The 26,544-nt window shown below is 51.0% G+C and overlaps 2 protein-coding genes across 2 annotated transcripts; both read right to left on the reverse strand.

Moving 5' to 3' along the window:
* Positions 1-1,431: 1,431 nt before the first annotated feature.
* On the reverse strand, positions 1,432-11,460 carry Carns1 (carnosine synthase 1). Its single transcript, XM_051193559.1, has 9 exons — positions 11,389-11,460; positions 9,064-9,337; positions 8,240-8,329; positions 7,508-7,995; positions 7,109-7,283; positions 6,940-7,025; positions 6,050-6,281; positions 5,684-5,964; positions 1,432-2,888 (listed from the first exon to the last, which is right to left on the reverse strand). The coding sequence occupies exons 4-9, from the start codon at positions 7,988-7,990 to the stop codon at positions 1,662-1,664; spliced, it is 2,484 nt and encodes an 827-aa protein (XP_051049516.1). The 5' UTR covers positions 7,991-7,995; positions 8,240-8,329; positions 9,064-9,337; positions 11,389-11,460; the 3' UTR covers positions 1,432-1,661.
* An 8,205-nt stretch (positions 11,461-19,665) lies between these two features.
* On the reverse strand, positions 19,666-26,537 carry Tbc1d10c (TBC1 domain family member 10C). The gene is made up of 10 exons (XM_051193560.1): positions 26,483-26,537; positions 26,158-26,335; positions 25,444-25,543; positions 25,199-25,306; positions 25,012-25,118; positions 24,756-24,870; positions 24,065-24,130; positions 23,761-23,950; positions 20,604-20,758; positions 19,666-20,345 (listed from the first exon to the last, which is right to left on the reverse strand). The coding sequence occupies exons 2-10, from the start codon at positions 26,307-26,309 to the stop codon at positions 19,998-20,000; spliced, it is 1,341 nt and encodes a 446-aa protein (XP_051049517.1). The 5' UTR covers positions 26,310-26,335; positions 26,483-26,537; the 3' UTR covers positions 19,666-19,997.
* Between the last annotated feature and the right edge of the window lie 7 nt (positions 26,538-26,544).

Below are 26,544 nucleotides of genomic sequence, written 5' to 3' on the forward strand. Positions count from 1 at the left end.
CCTGGCAATGGTCAGCCCAGGAGCCCAGCCAATAGTGTGTTTTTCCTACCTCTCCCCCCTCCCAACTTCCCAGCTCTACTGAACATGGGCAGGGCATTATCCAAAACAAATCTATCCCAGAAAACTTAATTAGTTTACATGACTTTATTTGGGCAGGCATGACTGGGGATCTGTCCACAGCTCCTGTGCTGGGGCAGAGGCAGGCATTTTCAGACTAGCTCCCCAGAATAAAGAAGAGAGTATATACAGAAATCCTGGGGCCAGGCTAGTTAGGTATGCCAGAGGCAGAAGCAATGAGCTGGTAGAGAACATGTGAGTAGTACACTGGAGAGAGGTGTTCAGGAGTCTGAGTGCTGCTAATGAATGAGGGGTAAAGAGAAGAGAGAACCTGGAAGCTGAGTGAGCCTGAAACACTGAACAGAAAAGGCTGGCCTTTGAATCCTGTCTACATCCACTAAGATAGGACTTTGGAGGTGGCCATTTTTCCTCTCTGAGTCTGTTTCCTCATAGGTGGCATGGGGACACTAGCTAGTGTCTGTCTGGAAGTGTGAAGGAAGCCAATTATTTCCACTGCTCGTCACGCCCAGCCAATGGACACAGTGAAGCACTGCTGGATATTTGCAGCAGGCTTTACAACATTCCTAGACTTTGCACAAAGACAAGAGCACTAATCTCAGTTTTCATGGGCTTTGTCTAAGGTCCATGTAGATTCCCTCCTCTTATAGGTGATACGAAGAGACAGACCTGAAGGGTTCGAAGAGGGCCTGGGTTTGGACCCACTCCCATCTGGGCCGGGAATGGCAGTGTGGGGAAGAAGGTGCTGTTTGTTAGTTCTTTAAACTAAAATGTCCCAGGCTTTTTCATTTAGGCCACCAACCAGTTCCTAAATCATAACACAAAGATTTCTTATTAGTTATGAATGCTCTGCAATGGCTTAGGCTTGTGTCTTGCTAGCTCTTATAACTGACCCTGATTCTCTTCGCCTACGTTTTTGCCTCGGGCTTTTCACCTTTTTCTTTCTTTGTTTCTATTCCCTACTTTCACTGCCTGTCTCTCTTGTCTGGCTGGCTGGCAGCTGCCTGGCTCCTTCATTCTCTCCTCCCTCTTCTCTCTCTAGCCTAGATCACTCCTCCTACTTATTCTCTCTGCCCACCAGCCCTGCTGTCCCTCTCTCCTAGCTATTGCCTGTTTGGCTTCTTATTAGACCAATCAGTTGCCTTGGGCAGGCAAGGTGAAAGAAATGTAACGCATCTTTACATAGTTAAACAAACACAACATAAACATGTTACATCTTTAGCACATCTTTATATCGATAACAAAGGCAGCAGAGGTAAATATAGTTCATATAGTTAAAGTAATATTCTGCAGTGTAAACAAATGTAACACATCTTTCCCTAGTTATAATAATATTCCACAGCACTAGAATCCTGGGGATACTTGGGACTAGATAGAGGCTTTTGGGACAGCAAACGGATCCAGAAACTTTCAGATTCTTGTTTTATGGTTGTTGTGTATGAAAAACTATGATGTCAAAATGGCTCTACTGCTCTGGAATAGACCTGAGACAGAGGAGTGTGCTGAACTAGATTTTGGGCAAGGTAATAGAAAGAGGGGCAGGGAAACAAAGCATCACAACACCTCCCCTTAGCCCTTCATCCCTACTATTTGAAATGAGAGAGGAAATGGACAACTGGGTAGTTGGGCCTGTCAATGCCCAAGCCCTGACAGATGCCCAGCAGGCGGAGACGGGCCTCAGCAGGGCTGGGCCCAGCACAGGCCACATTGCAGTAAGGCTCCTCATACTGGCCTGGTATCAGGGCCTCCTCCAGCAGGTTGAGTCGCAACAGACCCTTGTCATGGAGAGCTTGCAGAGTCTCTCGACTGCCAGGGGAACTCAGCAGCTCTATGTGCTGGGACACCAAGCACATGATGCCCACCAGGTAGCCACGGGCACGAGGGTGGGCAGGCAGGGCAGGTTGTAGGCCACAGGCCACCATGGTAGAAGCCAGCAATAGATCCACACCATAAAGCTCCAGGATCCAGTCTCGAAGGTAGAACCCTCCCATTCGAGGGTTGATCTCGATGAGCTTTGGCCCAGCCCCCGTCATCTTGAGCTCCACATTGAAAACCCCATCTAGCAGCCCACAGCCCAGGCAGCAGCGAAAAGCTGCCTGCACCATCTGGGCCTCCTGCTCTGGTGCTAGCCCAGTGGGCATGCAGGCTGCAGTCTCTGTGAAGCCAGGCAACCTTGTAGGGCCATTATCAGAGACAAAGGCAGCCAGCAACCGTCCACCAAACACCACCAGGTCCACATCGTGTTCGGTGCCCTCAACAAATTCCATCAGCAGCATGGCATTGCCCCAGCCCAGCCCAATGCCTGGATGATCAGCTTCACCCTGCAAGTCATGGAGGATCCGGGAAAAGTGCTCATGGCACTGTGGCCCATCCTTCACCAGCTGCACACCCACTGCTCCTGACCCAAATTCCAGTTTCATCACACCTGGCAGGGGTACCTGGTAGATGGCTCTCTCCACATCAGCCTCACTCTCCAATGGGCAGCAGGGCACAGCATGGAGGGAAGTTGCAGGCCAGGGTGGACCCTGGCATCGCAACAGATGTCGTTGGGTATGGCTCTTCTGCTTTGCAAGGCACATGGCAGCTGGGGGGCTGCAGGGCAGACCCAGCTCACGGCAGAGCAGAGAAGTAAGCACCAAGCAGTCATCCCAGAACGAGAAGCAGCCATCTAGCTTCAGATTGCGTGTCCGAACCAGCTCAGCCAGCAGCTGTGCATTCTCCTCATCTCTCCGGTGCTCAGTCACATCAAAGTGGATGAAAGTCTGCACCAGCTGGGATGCAAAGTGCTTGGGGTCCGATTCCACCAGGTGCAGCTGCAGAAACATAAGCAAGCAGGAGGGACATCCATGTCAGCAGGTGTTGGGTCATGGAAGAGACAGGATGGTGTCCCATAGGGGAGACTGAATCATAAACAACAGGTGCTCGATATATGTTTATTGATGACCTGTTGAATATATGGGAAGTGCAGAGGTGAGACACTTCAGCCTGGAGGGGAGGGAAGTCAGAAGGAAAAGCTTCAGGAGAAAGGGCAGGCTGAGTGTGAGGGGCCAAGTGCAAGGAGAAAACACCAGAGGGCTCACTAGGACATGCTCACAAACAGCTTTCCTGCAAGATTTGGAGACCAGCCATCAGGATTTGGGCTAAAGACAGAGACAGGTGGCTTGGTTATCATTCTTTCCACATGTTCTAACTGTAATGTGATGTTCAGGACTCCTGAGAAGCCCTGAGTCCCCAAAGCTTGTGGCTTGCTGGGAAACACAGACACAAGGCAGCTGGTACTCAGAGCAGAAGTAGCCACTTGATTAGAGGGGAGGGAGTGGCTGTCTGGAAGGTAACTTGGCACCAGGAGTCTTTCAGTACACACTCTCAGGAAGGAACTATGATGCCAAGGCTGCTGGGAGTTCCTCGAGGACTGTGCATAGTGGGGGGAAAAGAGCCAAGGAGGCCACTGTGATGGACTAGGGCTAGCCAGAGAAAGCCTCAGATTCCCTATCTGTTTCAATAGGAATGAGAATGTCTGTTGCTTGGTTAGTTCTAGGTCCACAATGTGAGTCCCTGCCTCCTTCCAACAGTTGACTTGACTTGAGATCTATGAACTGCTCTTTTACCCCTTGAAGGACCCTATGTGCCAAGCTCAGGAAGGAATTTAGCTCCAAAGACCGTTTCCCCAAGGCAGACCTAGACTCCTGATAGAGTTGTTCCAGACCTAGAAACTACAAGGTTTGGCAGTACATGCTTGTAATTCCCACATTTAGAATAAAGTAGGAGGATTGTGTTGCAAGAATAGGCTACATAGTAAAACCCTGTCTCAATAGAACAAAACAAAACAACAAAAACAAAAATCCAAACCAAAACAAAAAAAATCATGGAGGGTCAGCTCAAAAGAGTAATCCTCTAGCTGGGTGGTGGCACATACCTTTAATTCCAGCACTCGGGAAGCAGAGGCAGGTGGATCTCTGTGAGTCTGAGACCAACCTGGTCTACAAGAGCTAATTCCAGGACAGGCTCCAAAGCCACAGAAAGACCCTGTCTCAAAAAATGAAAAGAGGGCTGGAGAGATAGCTCAGCAGTTAAGAACACTGGCTACTCTTCCAGAGGTTGAATTCAATTCCCAGCAACCACATGGTGGCTCACAACCATCTGTAACGAGATCTGGTGCCCTCTTCTGGTCTGCAGGCATACATGCAGACAGAACAGTGTATATATCATAAATAAATAAACCTCTATGAACAAAGAGAGAGAGGGAAAAGAGATAAAGGGGGGGGGGATCCCCAGCACTTGGGAGACAGAGACAGGAGAACCTCAGAAAGCCAGACTGGTTTTCCTATTTAGTTTCAGGCCAGTCTGAGCTACAGAGTAAGACCCTATCTAACATAAATAACCACTGAAACAAGCAAAAATATAAAAATAAAATAACATGTCTGAAATCCCAGAATCTGGAAATGAAAGTAGGATGATCAATTCAAAGCCAGCTTCAGATGAATAAGGAGTTGGAGACTGTCAAGAGTTATGTGAGAACCTGTCCCAAAGGTCCCAAAATACTGGGGGGCTGGAGAGATGGCTCAGCCACCAAGAGCACTTGCTGCTCTTGCAGAGGATCTGAGTTCAGTGCCTGGCACCCACATCAGGTGGTTCTGGATCTGGTGACAGCCTTTTCTGGACACATTTGTGCATATACATAATCAGCCCCTCACACATACAACATAAGTTGTTGTTTGTTTGTTTTTTTGAGACTGGTTTTCTCTGTGTAGCTTTGGAGCCTGTCCTGGAACTAGTTCTTGTAGATCAGGCTGGTCTCGAATTCACAGAGATCTGCCTGCCTCTGCCTTCCAAGTGCTAGAATTAAAGGTGTGTGCCAGCACTTCCCGGGTTTATAAGTTTTAAAAAAATATAAGTTTTAAAAAGTAAAATGAATCAGGGCTAAAATGCTGGCTCAGTAGTGAAGAGCAGTGGCTGCTCTTCCATAGGACCTGATTTGACTCTCAGCACCCACATGGTAGCTAACAACTGCCTGTAACTCGGGTTCTAAGGGATCATGCTCTTTTCTGGTCTCTGTGGGCACCAAGAACCACTTGGTGCAGGCATCCAGGCAGACAAAACAGCCATACACATAAAATAAAACAAAATGAAAATTGGGGCTCTAGCTCAGTGATAGAGTGCTTGCATAGAATGTGCCAGACCTTAAACTCAATCCCTAAAATAGCAAGGAAAAACAAAACAAAAACAAACAAACGAACAAAAAAAAAAAAAAAACAGCTGAACTTTGTGGTGCACACTTCAATTCCAGCATTAGGGTGGAAGAGGCAGGAGGATCTCTGAGAGTTTTATGCTAGGTTGATTTACATAGCGAATTATACAGTGAGACCCTTTCTCAAAAATAAAGAAAATAAATAGCGATCTGAGCTCTGCTGCTGACCTGGAGTACCGCCTGCCTCCTCTTTTCCTCCTTTGCCCTCTCTGAGGGGCCTGTCACAGCAGCCTGCCTCGCCCCCGCGAAGAGGCCGGCCCCCAGAGTGACAGCCTCAGCCTGAAGGACTATCCCCACCCATTCAGACCCCGCCCCTACCTCCACCAATCAGACCGCGATTCGGGGCAGCGCCCCGCCCACCTTCAGTCCGTAGTCGCGCGCCGCCTCCCATACGAACTTCTTGCTGACACCACCGGCTCCGATCACCAGCAACTGCTTTCCATCCATGAGGTGGCGCCCCGAGCGCCGCAGCATGGTCTCCACCAGCGGTGCTGCAGCCGCCTCCTCAACCGAGCGTCCCAGGCGCGGCGCGGCCCACATCCCCTCAAGCGCGCCGCACGCCTCCAGGCACAGGCCACTGTTCAGCTTAAGGACCACTGGGATCAGCGTGCGACCGGCCACTGTGAGAACGAAGTCCACGCCTGGGCCAGGCGAGGATGCGCGGGCTGAGCATCCCCCAATCCGGTCCCCACGCCACCCAGATCTAGCCGCGCCTCCAGTGCTCACCGAGGAAGTCGATGTGCACTTGGCGCCCACCACGCTGCTCAACACTCAATCCGGCCTCCAGGGCCAGCACTGCGGCCAACGCGGCTTCAGCAGCTTCTTTGATATGCTGCCCCAAAAGCGCCACTTGTGCCGCCTCTTCCAGGCCACACTGGGCCAGCGCCACCCCCAGTGTCCTCGGCAGGGTGTTGTGGTGCCTCAAGAGCCGGTCCCCACGGCCAACGCCGCACACCACCTGACCACATTGCAGCTCAGAAAGGTGCTGGCCCAGGAGGAGCCCCGACAAGGCTCACCTTTCTAAGTACCCCTTCGATGCCTTAGCATCTTTCCTGCACCAAGATATAGGCCCCACCTTCCCTGTGCTCCAAGAACTCCTTCTCCCATCAAAACTGTATAAATCACTCTTGGCTTCTCTGACCATCTGGTCCCCAGATTCCCTCGGGGTTATGCCGGCTTCCAGACCCAGCTAGAAAATTCCAAGCATGCTTGCTCCTACCTGCTATAGCCACCCTGGTTTTTCCTAGCCTTAGGCTGTCTCTTGAAGACATTCATCAGCTCCCCTGGAGTTCTGCTGAGTACCCAGGAGGTCCCCCAAGCCAACCTGGAGCCCTTCCTATGGGACTGACCCTAAATTAGTTTCTTCTGTGAGGAGGAACATGCTAGAAAAAGGGAGCAGGGGAATGTAGGTGGTGAGCACAAGAACCTGGGCTCCTGATATAAAAGGGTTCATGAGGGTTGAAGAGGAAGAAGTGTCAGCCTCAGGAGTCCCCTCAGAAAAAACCAGGACTCCCCCTCCCCAAGATCATGTCTTCTGCAGCAGGCCCTTGGCAGATCAGTGTGGTTGGGCAGGGCTGGGGGGACAGGGCCATGTCCTACACCTAAGCCATCCTCACCTTGCTCAGTAGGGGCCTATCACCCTGAATCCGACACACCACTGCACAGATACGCATAGCCAGCTCAGGGCCAGGCGCAGGACTGCCTGGGGGAACATGGAGAAATTGAAGTCCAGAAGTCTAGGAGGCCAATCCCTGCTCCCAATTCTCTGCTAGCACAGGCGGGAACCTGGTAAGGGCAGCCGGGCAGGTGGGCACACGGCTTCCACAAGGACGCTCTCCTCCTCCTCCAGCTTCTCCAGCAGGGTTAGCACTGTGTTCACCACTGCAGATGGCTCCACCCGCAGGTGAAGACACAATGCTTGCTGTCCCCGCCAGCGCCAGCCACTGAGCCTCACAGCTACCTATGGCAGAAAAGGGAAAGAACCCTCCTTACCACCACCTCACCTTCCTGAAATGTAGGATGCTCATGCCACAGGTGCCAGTAAGTAAACCGAGGTAGGAAGGCACAGGGCACTGCTCCGGAGAAATGGGACAGTGGCAGAGCTAAGCATTTGGGATCATTCCCCAGCAGGACGTAGTCATTATGAGGTGGGTTCTCTCAGTGCACAGAGGGGCCTGTTGTTACCTGTGATGCATCACCCAAGGCCTCAGAGTGCACAAAGGCCTCCACTTCCTCCTTCACCAGTGTCTCCTGGCCCTCCTTCCCACTCAGCTCCACCAGCCGTAGTTCAGGGCTGGCATGCCCTCCCCGAAGCAGCCCTGGAGGCCTATGAGTGAAAGCCAGGGTAGCTGGCACGGCCACACCACTCTGCTGGGACAGCCACCACCTCATCAACAGCCGGTCCTCTAGCAGTCGCGCCAGCTCTGCTGAGGCTCCTGTGGGGCAAGTGAGGTTCCGAGCCAGCTCTGCTGCCTCCCTGCCATGGCCAGATTCTGGCCCCAGGCCCGCCAGGAAGTATGTGGCATGCCGAGGGGGAACGAAATCATCCAGGAATGTCAGGCCCCCTGGATAGAAGCTCACCGCCTTGGAGACCAGCAGGGATGCCTCACCCTCTTGGCCTGAAGCTGCCACCTTCATGAGCCAGGCAGGGGACAGGCAAAGGAGCATGTTTCCTGTGGGCAAAGGGAAGAAGGTGTCTGGCCAGGGAATGCTCAAGTGGTGCCAACTCCCTCCACCTCCAGCCCAGGCTTTTGTGTCATGGGGGTCAGTGACTCCAAGAACACACCCCTACTCAGAGCAGCTGGTCCTGTGGAATGCTGGCATTTGCCAAGGTTGGTGGGTATTTTGGGATATGGCTGAGCTAGACAGGGCTGCCCTTTCTGTAGGAGAGGGTAGGGAACTTGGGTACACACTCACCAGGGCTCTGGACCCCACCTTCCAGCAACAGGGACAGAAAGGTGCTGGGGGAACCCAGAATGCACAAGGTCACCTCTGCCCCAGGGCAGCCTAGGGAAAGACAGCATTGCCATGACCACCAAGAGGCCTCCTCTTGCTGTCCTTCTGCCCACTTCCTGTGACCTCCCCATTCCCACCCTCACTCTTCAGCCTCCCAGGTCCTTCTTAGGGGTCAAATGAGAAGAAGGCAGAGGACGAGGGGGGAGAACACGAAGGGGGAGGTGTCGGCCATCCTGCCTTGAGACTGACTCTGTTTTATCTGCATCTGATCCAGAAGGCACTGGAGGATGAGTGTAACCTGAGTTTGGATTTTGCGTGTGACCTCAGAAGGGCCAGTGTTTCTCTAAACCTCAGTTTTCCAGTCTCTGTGATGGGAACAAGTCTGTGATTCTTAAGTATTCTAGCTGCAGATCATTTGGTCCACACAAAATTATTCATGACCCATCTGGCCTATGAAACAAGGAGGCATCTTGGGATCACAACTGCTCAGCTGCCTCCATAGTATCTCCTAGGATATCGCTCTAGAAGTTTCAGCTCCACAGAATATGCAAATAATATAGTAGATTCCCAAGGAGCAGAGTGGGGTAGAGTGGGACATGGTGGGGAGCTCTGACCGAATGTCCTTGGGGACAATACCTGCCTGCCTTAGGCTCACTGGTTTTGCCTTTAGACAAAACCAGAGCCTGGGGTCAGAACCAGCCTGAACCAGCCTGACAGAGGAAAGCAACTGGACTGAAGGTCCCTCCCTGTCTCTGGGAAACCCCCTTTGTGGAGCCCTGAGGTACCTGTACGAGGTGCCTGGCTGCGATCCTGGGTCTCAGGAAGGCCAGCTTGCTGCAGACAGCTCTGAAGGAGACCATAGTAGTATACTGTCCAGGCCCTAGCCTCAGCCTCTTCTGGAGAGCCCTTGCAGTCCAGGCTAACATCCTGGTACCAGGGCCCAGGGAAGCAGCCTGTGGGTGGCAGGGCAGCACCTCCTTTCCATGGCCCTTCTTTTCCATCCAGGTCCTTAGAGCCCAGGGGACAGTCCCACTCTGTACTCAGTGGATCCAGGCAGAGCTGAGCAGGGGGCAGAAATGGTACATCTTGGGCAGGATTGGCAAAGGAGCACTTTAAGTCACTCAAGGGTATAAACCTACCTCCCCATCTTCCCACCTGGCTCCAGTTCCAAAGACCAGAAGAGGAAGGAGTTAGGTGGAGGGAAGGCTTACCAAGGGGAAGTGTGGCTAGAAGTGGCATCCTGAGCAAGAGGAAAGTCCTCCTGAGGGAACTGCTGAGCCCTGCTGGAGGAACTGCCCACACCTGTCCCACACTAGGGTTACTAGGGTTACTCCAGTCTGTTCTAATTGGGTTTCGTTCTTTTAGTCATTGCAATCCCAGCTCCACACAGTGCCCGACACACAGTAACTGCTCCACAGATGGTGACTGGCTGAAATATCTACTGAAACAGCTCAACCATTGTCCAGCTCTGTTCTCTCTGGGCCTCAGTGACTCATCTACTGTCACAGACTGCTGTCACCTATTATTAGGTGAATCTGTTTTCTATTCATCACCCCCATCCATGCATGGCCTCTGGGTGAGGGCTGGTATCCTATTTGTTTGTTTGTTTGTTTGTTTGTTTGTTTTTGAGACAGGGTTTCATGTAGTTCAGGCTGGTTTCAAGTAGTAGGGGATGGCCTTGAACTTCTTCTGATCCATCTGTCTCTGCCTCTTGAATGCTGGGATTATAGGCGTGTGCCACTATGACAGGTTTATGTGGTGCTGGGGATGGAACTCAGCCTCCTGCCTAGAGAGCTAGCACTCTACCAACTGCCTTTCAGCCTTTCGTTCTTCTTTGTTCTTCTTCCCTTTTCCTTTTCATCTTATTAATTTATTTATTGAGACAGAGTTTTGCTCTTTAGACCAGGCTGAGAACTCAAAGCACTCTACTTCCCCAAGTGGAGAGATTTCAGCTGTGCACCCACGACATCTGCTTTACAGGGAGCTGGAGATTAAACCCAGGCCCACAGTCCTCTAAACAAACTGTAGCCTCAACCCTGTTTTGCTTTTGGTCTTTGCTGTTTGACCCATGTTGGCCTTGAATTGGCAATCCCACCCACACCTGGCTAAACATCTCTACAGGTGCACGGCGTCCTGGCACTGTTTTCTTTGCAGGAAGTCTGACACACCTGTCCCCTCTGTGGGGTTGGGAGTCTCAGCATGTTAGAAATAGGGACATTATTCATTGCAGTGCCTTGGCCTATACAAGCCTGGCAACTGGGCCTTGTCTTTCAGGAGACAGACTGAGCCACCTTGGATAGGTTACTAAGTCTCTCTGGCTTGATGGCTGCCCAGTACTTGCCTTATTCCCACCCCATGGGTTCTGAAGTGACATGTCTGGCCTACATTGGAATCATATATTTGCTCATAAACTGTAAGCTATGGCCCAGACATCCAAGGTCTGGGCCTCAGACCTTCGCTTGCATCTCAAGACACCAGGACTGAATTTTTTGTGCCCTTTTCTAGGAAAGTACCTAGATGTCATGGACTATAGGCTCATCACTGTGTCCCCAAACCCACACCAGTGCTGGAGATAATGTGGCACAGGGAACTGCCTGGTACGGGGGGAAGGGTGTAGAGCTGGTTATGGGGTAGGGCAGGACGTTCTGGGTGCCAGTCCTTGCCCTCCCTCTAACCAGGGACTTGGGCCTTTGTGGGAAGGGACCACAAGAGACTCACCATCTTGGAGGTGAAGAGGCTGAGAGGCTAAGGGACAGAGAGACAAAGCAGGGATCAGGGCAGCCAGGTCCCTAACTGACCTTTCAGCCCTTAAGACTTCAAAGAGCCCAGACAACCTCTGTCCTAATTCCTGCCCCACCCTCAAGAGAAACTTCTGTCCCATGGACCCCAAGAGCCATGCATCTCCTAGTCCTCGAACCCTACTCCCCGTTACTCCAGCTATACTGGGGTGTTGGCTCAACCACTGTAGTGGTGATGGTGGGGCTCCCAGGGTCCCTGTGATCATGTAAGGTTAGTGTCCAGCTCTACAGGTTCTCAGGAACCCCAACCTGCATTCTTTCCCACTTATCCCTGCTCCCTGGCTCCCCTGGGTAGGGCAGGAACCGGGGTACCTGCTGGTAGCCGCAACAGGACCAAATTGGGCAGTCGAGCGGGTAGGCAAAGACCAGGGGTGTGCTGCAGCGATGGTGGCGCTGTTGCAAGTGGCCGTGCCCTTATATAGCGAGCCTGGCCATGCCTGGGGCGGGGCAGCCAGGATTCATGCCAGAGTCCCGCCTCCCCCCTTTCCCTTGTGGCTGTCCCTCTGCAGCTCAGGACAACAGACTTGTGGGCCCGTGGTGTTGGAATCTGACGACTGAAAGAGGCAATCCACAGAACAGAGGCATATCCTCAGATACACAACCCCGATCCAAGGCAAGGGCTATCCAGACGCAGACAGATCTAGAGTGAAATCTCCAGGGAGTAGAGGGAAAGCCACGGATGGTGAAAAGAGGCTGGTGTAGGGAGGGCTGAGCCTTGCCAGCCTGTTATTGGAGCTGCATGCCTGGGGTTGGGCACAGCTGAAGCCCTAGTGCTCCCAGTCAGGCAGCTGTCAATCCTAGTCAGAAGCCCCTGGCTGCAGGGCGCACTCTCTCACAGTGTCTCTTGAGCCAGGACCTCTGCCTACTAGGTAGCATGAGGACTGAGCAACAAAATGCTGGTGAGACGCCAGCATTATATAATTGCATGGCAGGGCCAACAGCCAGGAGTTGAGCGTCCAGAGGCCCGCATACCCGATCCGTGTGCCTGCAGTTGCACCCACAGTCTCCCTGTGAACCACACAATTATACCGCAGGCCCCACAGTCTGCTGAGTGTGTTTCACACTAAGCGTTAGTATCTCACACTAACCGAGCTCTGGGCTGCAGGATCTGGACATCTATCCTTCTATTACTAAAGTTCACTTTCCTCCTGCCCCAAATGGGGCCAGATCTCTCATAGGGTCTAGCCCCATATGGCCTCTACCTTGCCCCAAACACTAACCCTTCCTCCACTGATCTCAAGAGCATCTTGGCAAGGAGAGTATTAAGGAGCCAGCGACACTCCTTGGGGACAGAGGTAGTAGAAGCTTTGGTAGCTTCCAGTAAATGCATACATAGTAGTCTGCAGAGACCACCTCTGTCTCTACCACTCAGAAGGGAAGGTATTTGTCCAGGGCTCCCTAGCACCCCCACATCCACCCATTGGACTTTTCCAGACTGCTGTGAGATACCCTGCTCCAGGGTCACATGAGTCCCTAATTATCTTCACTCTGATTCCTACAATAAGCCAACCCATGAGCCACACTTCCTTGCTACTTGCACAGCCTAAACTTCAGAGAGGTCCTACTGTGAGGACAAGGTAGAGTACAGATGGGTTATGTAGCCCCTGGAGACTGTTTCTCACTTTCAAATGTGGGTTACTGTGCGTTCTTTACAGGTCTGGCTGAGTGGGGGGTTCTAGACACTAGGTGAGCTGATGATTTCAGCAAGTGCTTGATCTTTTTCCTTTTTTGTTCAAGACAGAATTTCTCTGTATAGTCCTGGCTGTCCTGGAACTCACTCTGTAGACCAGGCTGGGCTGGCCTAGAACTCATAGAGATCAGCCCGCCTCTGCTTCCGGAGTGCTGGGATTGCAGGCATTAGACACCACTGCCTGGCCTGCAAGTGCTTATGAGAGCATGCAGTATCTCAGTTCTTCACTTTGTGAAAGCTGTTATGACTATGCGTAGGGAAGTGAGGCTCACAGAAAGGCAGTGTGATCTGTCCAAGGTCACACAGCTAGTAAGAAGCCAGCTAACTGGGATCTTTCCTGTGTTCCAATGTGCTCATGCTGCTCAAGGAACAGTGTGGTGCTGCCCCACCCCTGGCATGCCCAGCTGGGCATTAGACCACTTGTGTTTGCCTAGCAGGTGAAAATGTCTTAAATTTATTTACAAATGGTGGGAGGTGGGAGAAATAACAGAAGCAAACCAACTAGCAGCTTCCTATTAATTGAAAAATTAGTCCACACTCCAGGAGTTGAACCATTAGGGTGTGCCATTATTTTTACAATCCAACCAGTTAAGAAGTAATATTGTAGCCAGTGCTAGTGGCGCATGCCTTTAATCCCAGCACTCGGGAGGCAGAGACAGGCAGATTTCTGTGAGTTCGAGGCCAGCCTGGTCTACAGGACAGGACAGGCTCCAAAGCAATACAGAGAAACCCTATCTGGAAAAACCAAAACCAAAACCAAAAAAAAAAAAGAAAGAAAAAAGAAATAAAAAGGTAATATTGCAGCCCAGTGATGGTGGCACGCACCTTTAATCCCAGCACTTGGGAGACAGAGGCAGGGGGATCTCTGTTAGTTCCAGGACAGCCAGGGATACACAGAGAAGCCCTGTCTAGACAACAGAAGAAGGAGAAGAAGCAGCAATATTATATTGCTGGGCATGATGATGCAGCAGTTTGTAAATCCCAGCACTGGGAAGGAAGGAAAATTGTTGTAACTTACAGGCTAACCTTGGCTACTTAGTGGAACACCACCTCAAAAAAATCAAAGTAATACTAAGCTGGGCCTGATATCACAAGTCTGTCATCCCAGATACTTGAAAGTTTGAAGCAGGAGGATGATAAGTTCATACCCGACTGGGCTACAAATCAAGCTCTAGGTCAGCTTGGGTCACTTTATAAGACCTTGTCTCAAAATGAAAAATCAGAAAGAAGTAGCAGAGCTTGCTTGGTGCTAGTAAGGACTGGGTTCAACTTCACTACCTCAAACAAAACAAGACAGCTACACAATGGTGGCACACACCTTTAATCCAAGAACATGGAAAGCAGAGACAGGTGGATCTCTGAGTTTGAGGCCAGCCTGATTTACATAGTGAGTTCCAGTACAGCCAGGGTTACACAGACAAAAAACCCGTCTCTAAAAACAAGCAAATGACAAAAACCCAACAAGACAAAGACACTATAGCTGGGTGTGGCAATCCCAGCAATCAGGAGGCTGAGGCTGGAAAATGGTGAGTTTAAGGCTAGCCTGGGCAATATAGAAAGACCCTGACTTGAAGGAGGCATGTTGACCCACACATGTAATCCAAGCATCCAGAGGTGGAGGTAGGAGGATCAGGAGTTCAAGATTATTTTAGGTTACATATGAATTTTAAGGCCAGTCTGGATGACATGAGATTTTGTTTCAAATCACAAACAAATAAGATCCTGTCTCGATAAAACAAAACCAGCCAGGTCTGGTGGCATTCACCTGTAATCCTAGTACTTAGGAGGCTGAGGCAGGAGAATCATCATGCTTGTAGCCAGCTTTGTCTACAGCAAATTTCAGCTGATCTTAGGCTACCTATGAATATCTTGCCTAAAATAGAAAGAGAGAAAGGGAAAATAGCCAAGTATTGTGTACACACCTACAATCTCAGCACTTGAAAGATGGAGACAGGAACAAGAGTTAAAAGTTCAAGCTGGGCATTGGTGGCACATGCCTTTAATCCGAGAACTTGGGAGGCAGAGGCAGGTGGATCTCTGTAAGTTCGAGGCCAGTCTGGCCTACAGAACTAGTTCCAAGACAGGCTCCAAAACAATAAAGAGAAACCCTGTCTGGAAAAACAAAAACAAAACAAAGAGTTAGAAGTTCAAGGCAGCCTCAGATGCCTTAGCATGTTAAAAGCTAGATGTCAAAGAGATGACTCAGTGTATGGCTTAGTAGTTAAAAGAGCACCCACTTTTCTGCCTTAGGACCGGGGTTCAAATCTCAGCATCTACACAGTAGCACATAACTGTCTGCAATTCCAGTTCTAGAGGATTCAGCACCCTCTTCTGACCTTTTTTGGACATCAGTAAAGCAATGGTATACATATAAACATGCAGGAAAAACAAAAATGGCTAATAAAATAGTTCGGTGGACAAACACACTTGCTGCTAAGTGTGATAACCTGAGTTCAGTACCTGGAAGCCATTGAGCCAACTCATGCAAGTTGTCCTCTGACATCTACATACATGTTATAGTGTGCACATGCGCAAACACATACACCCGATTAAAAATGATAGCCTATGTCTCTTTGCATTAGAGCTCCCTCACCCCAAACTTTGCCCAATCTGTTAGCCCAGTCCTTTTCATCCATGGTCAACATCAATCAGTTATACTTTCTTTCTCCCAGTTTTCATGATAAAGATGGTCTGGCTTTGTAGATTCTGGAGCCATCTTTCCAGCAGCTATCCAACCATGCTGCTGGGCAGCCTCAGAACTGCTCCAGTATTCTGGCCAGTATCATTGTGATAGTTCAATAAATCATATTATTTCAGGGAAATCTCTGTCTCAAGAGTTATGAAAGGGTGACCAATCCAAGTTGGGTAACCACTCTGGGCTTAGGGCATTGAGATGTGGGTCAGACATGGGGAGGAGCTCTCTCGATGTCTTTGCCAGGGAAGAGGTAATGTCACCCAAGGCTAAGCTGGGCAGGGTTAGGATAGAGTAAGAAAACATAATTTTGCCATTATGTCATTATGGAAGGGAAGCTGGAATGGGAGTGGTAATCTGCCCATTATCTGTAGGGGGAAAAACTGAGGCTCATAAAGATCCTGAAAGTCTTTCCTATTCAAGAACTTGACAGGAGGTTCAAATCTCAGCTCTGAACCTGGGAGTCTATGGGGATAGGAGACTTGTAGTGGGTGAAAGTACAAGATGGAGATCAGGAGTTTTCCCCAGCCCCCATCCTAGGGTGTGGATTCACTTGGCCTTCCACTCACCTGTGAGCCCTGCTCCTGTCCCAGTTCATATCTTTTGTGACAATACAGGTTGACAGACACCTCTAGGTGTCATCCCAGCGTGTCTCCACAGGTTGAACACCTTAGGTGTGCTTCCTGACTCAACCCATTTCCAGACAGTTTTTTGTTTTGTTTGTTTGTTTGGAGGGTTGAGACAGGGTTTTGCTGTGTAGCCCTGGCTGTCCTGGAATGCACTCTGTAGACCAGACTGGCCTTGAACTCACTCTGTAGACCAGACTGGCCTTGAACTCACAGAGATCTGCCTTCCTCTGTCTCCTGAGTACTGCGATGAAAGGCGTGCACCACCACACCAGACAGTTTTTAAAGGAGCCACTAGGTTCCTAGGAAATGGCTGCTCAGTTGCTCCATGCATAAAATCACCTGGTTGAGGAGTCATTGCCACTGTCTCACACAACATATCCTGACAGGATTGCATGGGTCCACGTTGCCTGGAGTAGGATGTCCTTTCCCAGCTAATGCAGAAGTGTTGGAAGGATTGGAACTGCTTTGTCAACTGCTTTGTGAAAGAAGGCTCATCAGAATGTGTGATTACAAGCATTTACATTAAAGCTGGGCATAGTGACACATGCCTTTGATCCCAACAGAGACAGAGACCTTTAGATTTCTGTGAGTTTGAGGACAGCCTGGTCTACATAGTGAGCTCCAGGCCAGACAAGGTTAAATAGTGAGAAGCCATCACACAACAAAAGAACTGTGCTTGCACAAGGAGGAACCTATTTGTCTTCTCTGACTTCTCAGGGTTGCCATGGAGATGGCTGGCAACAGGACCAGAGAATGCTTCCCAGAGGAAGGACAGTGACTGTGCCCCAGCGAGGGGCCTGTTGGAAAGCATCTACTTCTAGAGTCTGTGTCCAGTAAGCCACTGCTAGGGAGGCTGTCTCAGCTCGTAGCTGCAAAGGGTGTCCCACCCCCATGGTCCCCTAGAAGAGCTGAACTGTAGAGGGAAAGGAGCACATGGGTTGCACGCCTGAGCGCCGCACTTTTTGTTATTGTTGTTTTGTTTGTTTTGTTTTGGAGACAGGGTTTCTCTGTGTAGCCCTAGCTATCCTGGAACATTGCTCTGTAGACCAGGCTGGATCACAGAGATCCACCTGCCTCTGCTTTCTGAGAGCTGAGATTTAAGGTATGTGAAAGATTCCCCACTGTCAGGGCTTGGATACTGACTAGAGGCTCTGAGATTATGTCCTGGTAGTCCTACCTGCCTCTACCTCCCACTGCAGCCTTGGACAGCATGCTCAGCCTCCTTCCTAGCCTCCTTTGCTCCTGAAAGGCTGTCAGGACCTGTGCAGAGACACTGGGCAGGGAATCTGAGGAATGGCCTTATGAGCCCCACATAAAATAATAATTAAACTGTTTACCCTAGAGAGTAAGGAAGAGGAAGGGAAGGAGGCCCTAGAAGTATTCTTTCTTTACTTTATTGTAGTGGGGATGAATCCAAGGTCTCACACATGCTAGACAAGTACTCCTCCACTAGGCAATGTTTTCAGCCCTCTATTTACTTTCTTCTTCTGAGATGTAGTCTCCCTAAGTTACCCAGGCTGGCCTTGAACTCACTTGGTAAGACTTGAACTTGTGACTCTCTTGCCTCAGTCTCATATAGCTGGGAATATAGGCCTGCACCAGCAAGCCTGGCTTTTCTAGGTGTTTAACACAGCAGCCATCCAGGAGAGTAGATCAAAGTGGATGTCCAGAGTTGGGGAGGGGGAATGTTGGCTCATGGGAAGCCAAGAGTAGAACTTAACCTTGGGTGTGACAATGATAATAAGGATTTATTTTAGCCAAGTTCACTTTACTTCCAAGCATCAGTTTCCCTAGGAAAACTACAGATAAGGGTCTGCTGGCCTTCTATAACTACTTCCTCTGGAGCAGGATTCATGCAAAGGAGACAGGCTTGCCTGGACACCTAGCAAGTACCACAAAAACATATATTGGGTACTTTTCTTTCTTTTATTTTTTTTCTGTGTGTGTGTGTGTGTGTATTGTTTTTTTCAAGACAGGGTTTCTCTTGAACTAGCTCTGTAGACCAGACTGGCCTCGAACTCACAGAGATCTGCCTGCCTCTGCCTCCCGAGTGCTGGGATTAAAGACATGTGCCACCAACACCCGGGCTGGGGTACTTTTTTTTCTTGTTTTTTGGGGGGAGGGGATAGGCAAGTGGGGTTGAAACAGGGTCTTACTAGGTAGCCCAAGCTGGCCTTGAACTCCTGATCTTACCTCCTCTTTCCCAGGTGCTGGGATTATACATGGGTATCATCTGGCATCACTAGAACATTGCAGATCCATATTCCAACAGGGGACCACACCAAGACCCAGCATAGCTGATGGGGAGCTCCCACCCTAACCAGGGACCCACACGTATTACCTCTACATGTGTATGCTGGTATGCCGCTTCCCATTTGCATACCTACTCTTTCTCCAACACTGTTTTACAAGGAGCTGACACCAGGGACTTTGTCATGACCAGGATAGTGCCACTATACCTCCAAGGACACATTGACCTCCAATCTGATTTTTTTTCCCCGAGACAGGGTTTCTCTGTGTAGCTTTGAAGCCTGTCCTGAAATTTACTCTGTAGACCAGTTTGGCCTTGAACTCCCAGATCTACCTGTCTCTGCCTCCTGAGTGCTGGGAATGAAGGTATGTGTCACCACTGTCCAGCATTCTACTCTGAATCTTACACAGGAGAAAAATTCATTAAAAAAAAAAAACAAAACAAAAAAACAAAAAAACAGAAACAACACACTCTTAAGCCATGGAAGATTACCAGGTCTTAGCCCATTGCCTCATAAGGCTTATCTCTTCCTTCGTTTGGGGTGGGGGTGGATTGCTGGTCTCCTTCTGAATCAACACTGTCCCTTTCTCCTTGAGTGGAACATCACCCTGTTTACGTTCACTCTGCTTAGTCTCATTTCTGTCGCATCCCCCACAGACAGTGGCTGGTTTTCCAAGGAAAGATGGGCCTCCAAACCCTCAACTCCTGCCTGGCTGGGAAGCTACCCAGGGAGCCAGAGAGCCAGGGCAACTAGGACTCTGTGGAGACAAGACAACCAGCCCTGTTGTCTTGACAATGGCTCATGTCCCAGGCACTCTAGGCACCCACAGGGGCAATTAGTGAGTGTGGGAGAGGGTTTCCATGGTGGCAGTCCCAAGGGGTACACCAGAGCTCAGGGAAGAACAAAGGCTGGCAGGACCTTTGTTCTTTGTCCTGAGCACAGTAGGTCTTTGTTCTTTTCTTGCTCTCTTTGACAGATGGGACCAGGAATATGGCTGGGGAGACCAACATGGCTTAGAGTCCCCACCCCAGGGAGGCTTGAGCCATCTCGGGGAGGCAAAGAGAGGCTGGAGTTCCCTCTGGGGCCCAGCTATCATTGGGGAGCCTTCCTCTGGCTTATATGGAAGCCTGATCTGTGCCCTGAGGCTGCCGCTTGATGGTTTATTACTGGCTCCTTTCCCTGTAAACACCTTACCCAGCAGTCAATGGGCAGCCTTGGTGAGTCCCTGTGTGGGACCATGACAGGAAGGGGGAATGTGGGCAGGAGCCAACATGGCAGTAAGTCCAGGGGGACAGTAGAGGAATATTCTATCCAGCTCTATCCAAGTATCTTCTCAGTCAGGCTTTATTTGGGGTTCCCCAACAAGAAGCCCACGGGCACCTATCCCAGTCAGAAGCTTCACCCCACACTCCTTCAGTGCTGGTTTTGATGCTGGCAATGTCAGGTACGGGACACTCCCCACATGCTCCACTCAGTGACGGTCCTTTATCTTTGTGCCTGACACAGTCCTTAAAGTGGGGAGTTGCTCCCCTCCTCTAGGTGGTCCTTGATGGGAACAGAGCAGAGTCACGCAGCTCAGAAGTGCAATGCACATTTCTGGGACTGGCATGGCTGTTGAGATGATTAAGACATGATGACACTAAGTGCACATTGCACACTCAGAAACGGGTGTCCAGGAAAGAGGCGGAGCCTCGGTGGGACCTAGAGGGGCCCTCGATAGGGGTTCCCCGGGACCTTGTCAGGAGCCCATGGAAAGTCTTGCCGCGGGTCTGTGGCTTGCGCCGTGGTGGCCTAGGCTCCTCTGGAGGCTGTACCACTATTCGGGGTATCTCAGGTTTGGTGCTTCCTCGAACCCCTGCCAGCTGCTGGGATTCAAAGATGGCTTGGGCCCCAGGAAGGCGGGCCTGTGGCAGAGGTGCTGGGCCAGGTGATGACTTGGGCAGATGGGCCAGCTGGATCCTGGTTTCCCGTTGCAGATCTCGCTCAGACAGAGCCACACTGTGAACCTGTGAGGAACAGTTGATGCTGACTTTGCCTGGACTGGGGTGGCAGGGAGCAGGAAGCCTTGAGGTCCCCATGGGGTAGGCAGTACACCACCCCAGGAAGTGGCTGAGGGCTGAGGCACAGCTTTGCTGAGGCCTAGGGTTCTCACATGCTCGCAGCTCAGAGCACAGGAACAGCTCCTTATTCTCACCTGGGCTCAGGCTTCCTGGCTGTGCAGCATGGGCAAGGCCACAAAGGATGACTAGCTGAGAGGTACCCACCTGGGACATGAAGGTCTCTTCCTGCAGCTGGGAGGGGGGGATGGCTCGAAGGGCCCCCAGTGTCTCCAAGAGCCCAGGGCATGCTGTGCGCTGTTCTATAGTGCCCAGCGCCAGGCGCATCAGTGTCAGCCCCACACGGAACAGTACCTTGGCCCCTGCAGGGAAGGGAGTTGCTCACTCCCAGGAAGCCAGTCTGGCTCCCTCAGTTCTTGAGCTAGGCAGTCCTCAGACATGTTCCTTCTATCTCACCGAAGCTCTTCCCCTGACTCAGGCCAGGGAAAATGGCCAAAGACTGCAATTTGTTTATTTTTTTTGAGATAGGGTCTCATGTAACCAGGACTCCATCTGCCTATGATGACCTTGACCTGAGCCTCCTGTCTCTTCCTCTAGAGAGCTGGATTACAGGCATGTGACACCACAAGTACTTGGGTTTTTTTTTTTTTTTTTTTTTTTTTGAGACAGTCTTACTTTGTAGCTCTGGCTGGCTGGAACTTGCCACATAGCCAAGGTTAGCCTCCAGTTCACAGTGATCCACCAGCCATTGCTTTCTAAATGCTTGGATTAAATGTATGGCTACCATACTCAATTTGTTTTGTTTTGTTGAGACAGGGTCTCACTGTGTAGCCCAGGCTGGCCTTGAACTTGCAGCAATTCTCCTGCCTCTACCTCCTGAATACTAAAATTACAGGTGTGGGCCACCATACCTGGCTATTTATTTACTTGTGTGTGTGTGTGTGTGTGTGTGTGTGTGTGTGTGTGTGTGTGAGTGTGAGTGAACTGTGTGACTGCCATAACATTGTGTGGAGGTTAAAGAACTTGTAGAAGTCAGTTCTTAGCAGGAAGTGGTGGTGCACACCATTAATCCCAGCACTTGGGAGGCAGAGGCAGGCAGATCTCTGAGTTTGAGGCCAGCCTGGTCTACAGAGTGACTTCCAGGACAGCAAGGGTTATACAGAGAAACCCTGTCTTGAAAAGAAGTCAATTCTTTTCTTCTACTGTGTGAGACCTAGAAATGAAACTCAAGTCAACAGGCTTGGTGGCAAGCCCTCTTACCCACTGAACCATCTCATCAGCCCACACATCTGCCTTTTTGTTTTCTTGAGATAAAGTCTCACTCTATAGGCCACGCTAGCCTGGAACTATGTGACCCATCTTTGCCTTGAACTCACAGAAATCCCCCTCTGCCTTGGTCTCTGAGCTGGGATTATAAGTGTGAATTATGATGCCTAGAAGGAAGACTACAATTTGAGGGCACAGGACCCTGCAGGGGGCAAGCCATTCTCAGGATGCTAGACACTTCCAGGCAGGGCAGTCAGTCAGGAGCCAGGGGCTGCTAACAAACTTATGCCAAGCCTTCTCAGAGTCTCAGCATCCTGTCTTCTCAAGGATTGGTGCCTATTAAGGACTTTCCATCTTGAGCCTGCCACTTTCTGACTCTAGGAAGGTTCTGGGCAGAACTTCATTTCTTCCTAGACCAAGAAAACACACACACACACACACACACACACACACACACACACGAGAGAGAGAGAGAGAGAGAGAGAGAGAGAGAGAGAGAGAGGGGGGAGGGAGAGAGGGAGGGAGAGAGAGAGAGGGAGAGAGAGAGAAAGTTTGGCCAGTTCTAGGGCTTCACAATCCCTTTCTAGCACCCTCTGAACCACTAAGAGCAGACAGGATGCCAGGGAGACCTAGTGACAACTGCCTAAAGGAACAATTGCCACCGGCAATGTCACCATTGCTATTAAAGGGATCTATGCAGTGCCTGTCCCCAGGACAGGGGATAGGGATCAGCTGAACCACCATGACCAGCCTGCCTCTTGAGGTTAGAGGCTAGAGGAGAGGTGCCCGTGTGCTTTGGGTACTTAAGCCATGGTTTTGTTTTTAAGATCTGCAGATAGATTTTCATGTAGCCCAGGTTGACCTTAAACTACTGTGTAGCCAAGGAGGATCTTGACCTTCTGATTCTCTTGCTACTGCTTCTCAAGTGCAGTGATTACAGGCATATACATAGGCATATGCCTAGTTTTTTGTTTTGGGGTTTTTTTTTTTTTTTTTTTTTTTTTTTTTTGTTTTTTGAGATAGTGTTTCTCTGTATAGCTCTGGAGCCTGTCTTGGAACTTGCTTTATAGACCAGGCTGGCCTTGAACTCACAGAGATTCATTTGCCTCTGCCTCCTGAGTGCTGGGGTTAAAGGCACAGACCACTGCTGCCTGGCCCATGCCCAGTTTTAGACAGTGCTGGAAATTGGACCAGGGGCTTATTGCATACTAGGCAAGCACTCTACCAATGTAGCTACTGAGCAAACTACACTACCAGATCAAACTTGAACCTGACTGTAGGGAAATCTCTAGACATATAGGGCATCATAGAGCAGAACCCTAAGACCCAGAGTCCAACTTGGCTCTGCTCTGATGTCCCTTCCATTCCTGGGCCCACCACTCTCTTTCCTACCCTTAGTTCTCCATGTCCTTCCTCCCAAGAGTCCCCTGAGTTGGCTGTAACCTGATCTGCCTGCCTATGGTGGCTTTCCTTCGCCTCTAACCTCCACCTGCTTGCCTTTCAGAATACCTCCTTCATAGAGCAGCCAGAGCCATTTTTAAAAACAGCAACCACCTCCTGCTGCTCTCCTGACACCCTGTCACATCCCTTGATTTATTTTTTTCATGGCACTTATGACATTCTATAAATATCGTCTTAATTTGGGTACTGTCACCTCCTAGCCCCACCCCCACCAAAATGAAAGTTTCACAAGCTAGCTGTCAGAGCCAGCTTGCAGGGCCACTCAGGAAGAGCCAAGGGCACAAGGCCCTGAAGAGCATCTCCTATTGCTGTGGACCATGCCTCGGCCTTGCACATATTGAACCACTCACATCTCACATGTGCCTCGACCAGTCTGCTTACTGCTTAACAGACCGACCGCAGGCCCCATCCACGTCAGAGACACCCTTATCCTTGCACTCAGCCTCTGTCTCACTGTGGCCCTGGTGACACATTCATTACTCTCTCGTCCATTACTCTGGGTGGTCAGTGAGGTGGGCTGTTTTCTCCACAGACACACTGAGGTCTGTGTGACACAAGGCTCCAAAAGGGCTGAGAGCAGGATCGACAAGCACAGCAAACTCAGAAATGTGAGCTAGCCCCCCAAGGCCCCACTCACCCTCACTAAGGAAGGCATCCCAGATGCGCAGCACTGTGGGGAAGGGCAGCGAGCGGGTGAAGAGGCACAGGAACCACTCGGGCAGGTAGAGCAGGGGCCCAACGCCCACCTGCTGCAGGTGCTTGTACACACGTGGGAGCAGCCGCCGCAGAAGGGCCACGAACACTTCAGCATCCAGTTGTACCGCCTCCTACAGCCAGGCTCCTCATCAGCCTGGCTGGCCAGTGCTATACACACTTCCACTCCCAAACCCAGTCTTCTGATCCCTCACTTCCCATTTTCATACCCCTACCCAGCCTCTCACCATGTGGGGCCCATAGTAGCCAGGGAGGTAGACCTCGCAGATCTGCACCAAACACCAGAAGGCTTCCTGAGGGCAGTGCACAGGCCTGTGAATCCTCATTACGGACGGGTCCATAGAGGGGGAGGAGAGGTAGGGAACAGGCCCAGGGACATGGATTCATGCCACTCCCACCCCTCAGAGGGGTGAGGGGTTCGAAATCACCGGGCTTGGGGTTCTATATCTGAGTGCCCTAAGGCCCTTTAGGAAAAAGCTGGGAAGCTCTCAGAGTTTATATTCCAGAATCCTAAGGTCCCTGGGGTCCCCCTGACCCCAGGGCCAAGACCATGGTGCTCCCAACTCAGTTCAGTGTCACAAATTATAAGACAGGGAAAGCTATGGTGAGTAGATGCTCCTGGTAAGCCTAGGCATGGTACAGAACTCAGAATGTCAAAGTGAAAAATTTCCAGACTCCTAGATCCCTGGGGTAAAAGCAGGATCAAAGGTCCCAAGTTTAGAAGTCAAGGATGATAGATGTTAACGTTACTGAGACTGGTGGACTTGAGGCTTTGGTCACTAGAACAGGGCCTGGAAGTAAAGGACCACAGGTTCCTGGGGTCTGAGTACACCTGGAGCTGGAAGCCTAAGAGCTCAGAATCACAGAGGGCACAGGTCAACAGGGATGGAGGGCCAGAGCAGGGTCAGGGTCACTCACCTCTGGGGGTAGGTGCATGAGCAGCACAGCAGCTACAGGGCCTTGAGCCTGGCAATAGCCCTGCTCTGGCCGGTACAGGGTGTAGGCCTTGAGAACCTGCAGCAGGCCCCTCTGCCTGTGCCAGAAGATCTCATTAGGGCTAGTCTCCTAGGCAGCCCTCCCTGCCCTCTGTGGCCTCTGCCCAGGCCATAGTCTCCCTCAACCAAGGATGTAAATCTTGAGGACTCGGGGTCACTGGGTATCCCTGGCCTCGTACCCATGTCCCTGGGGTGACACAAACATCTCATGCAGAGGAAACTGGCGGTGCAAGTCCCTGCCAATGGTCTCCATCCACTGTGGGTCTCCAGGGGCCACTGCCAACTCCTGTGGGTGGTAGGAAGGTGGATGTGAGGGTTCAGGGTGGCAAGGAGCTCTGAGAAGGAAAGGTCTGCCAACTCCCTCACCTGATAGGTGCCAGGGTTGCTCTTCTGGCACATCTGGGCCCCGCACAGCAGGGGCCAACACCGGGCCCGCAGGGCTGAGGGGATGCCCTTCCGGCATTGCATCTTTACCTGTGGGTGAGACCCAGTGGTTATGTGAAGTCAACCTCTCTTACAGCTTTTCATTGGCCAAGGTCCCACTAGGCTGGCAGAGGCAGGGAGGATTAAGAGTCATGGGGACCAGTATATATAGACCCCTCTTTCCTTACCTTCTTGTATCGTCGAGACATGGTCTTCTCCCAGTGTGAGGTCATCTCCACCCATTTCATTTCCCGCTGACGGATGAGGTCTGCAGGGGGTTGGCTAGGCCTGGAGGCACACAACACAGCATTCCTTGGAACATATACCTTCCCATTCTGGACTGCTGGGGACCACTGAGGAGTCCTGGAAGGGGATCTGTGGCCCAGAAGCTGCCAATGGTGATCACAGTTAAAGGAGAGGTATTTGACTTCAACAGGGATAGAAGCAGGAGATACTGAAGGGGTGAGCAGGTGTGTATTGAGAGAGGTCCTGTTTGCAGTCACCCACAACAGAGACAGAGGCAATTCACAGGGGTTGCTGGGGTACAGTGCCCTGGACTGGAAGCCAGAATCTGCTTCTGTTTCTGATCTGCTGAGTGATATGAGGCAAGTTTCTGTCTGTCTCTGGGGCTGATTAGCTGTGTAAGGTAACCCTGAAGAAGATAATAAAAGAGGTATGGATTTCCATCTGGAGTTCTTGGGCCAGAGACTAAAAGAAGAAAGGTACAGCTATGAGGGATCATTTGACCCTCCAGAGGATAAAAAAGACGTAGGGGACATTGCCTCCACTTCCCTTCTTCCCTTAGAACTCTCCTGGGACTTGAGGAGTGACACTGGCTGAGTTCTGGGCTAGTCTCCACAGCCAGTCTCGGTACCCTATCTCCCTACCCATGCCTTACTTACCCCAGTTCTGCTGCGTTGCCCCCAATGAAGCCATATCGGTCAGCCTGGCGATATGGACTGGACCCACTCAGCTCCGAGTCAGACCCTAGAGAGCTAGAATCATCCTGTATCTCTGATGGCAGCACCAGGTCCTCCCCCAGGGCCTGGGCCATTGTGCCCTGGACCCCAGTGTCACAGGCTGCAAGACAGGAATTCCAGACACCAGTCTTCAGCCACAGGGGACCAAGCCTCCCCTTTTACTGGGGAGTGGGCTTGGCCCAGAGGCCAAGCCTCAGTTACAGCCCCAGCCCCAGGACTGGCACCTAGCCCCAGCAGCCCAGCTCACCTCCTTGCTGCACCTCACTCACCTCCTCTTCTCACTTCCTCCTCAGCCAGCTTCAGCCTGTT

This window comes from Phodopus roborovskii, unplaced genomic scaffold (genome assembly GCF_943737965.1).
Source record: "Phodopus roborovskii unplaced genomic scaffold, PHOROB, whole genome shotgun sequence".
NCBI lineage: Eukaryota > Metazoa > Chordata > Mammalia > Rodentia > Cricetidae > Phodopus > Phodopus roborovskii.

Excerpts from the sequence above, each read along its gene's own strand:
- Carns1 (XM_051193559.1), bottom strand. The coding sequence starts at position 7,990 with ATGCTCCTTTGCCTGTCCCCTGCCTGGCTCATGAAGGTGGCAGCTTCA. Across the intron at positions 7,284-7,507 it reads CCTTGGGTGATGCATCACAG|GTAGCTGTGAGGCTCAGTGG; the intron begins GTAACAACAGGC and ends TTTCTGCCATAG. Across the intron at positions 7,026-7,108 it reads TGCCCGGCTGCCCTTACCAG|GCAGTCCTGCGCCTGGCCCT; the intron begins GTTCCCGCCTGT and ends ATGTTCCCCCAG.
- Tbc1d10c (XM_051193560.1), bottom strand. The coding sequence starts at position 26,309 with ATGGCCCAGGCCCTGGGGGAGGACCTGGTGCTGCCATCAGAGATACAG. Across the intron at positions 25,119-25,198 it reads GCAACCCTGGCACCTATCAG|GAGTTGGCAGTGGCCCCTGG; the intron begins GTGAGGGAGTTG and ends TACCACCCACAG. Across the intron at positions 23,951-24,064 it reads GCTACTATGGGCCCCACATG|GAGGCGGTACAACTGGATGC; the intron begins GTGAGAGGCTGG and ends GCCTGGCTGTAG.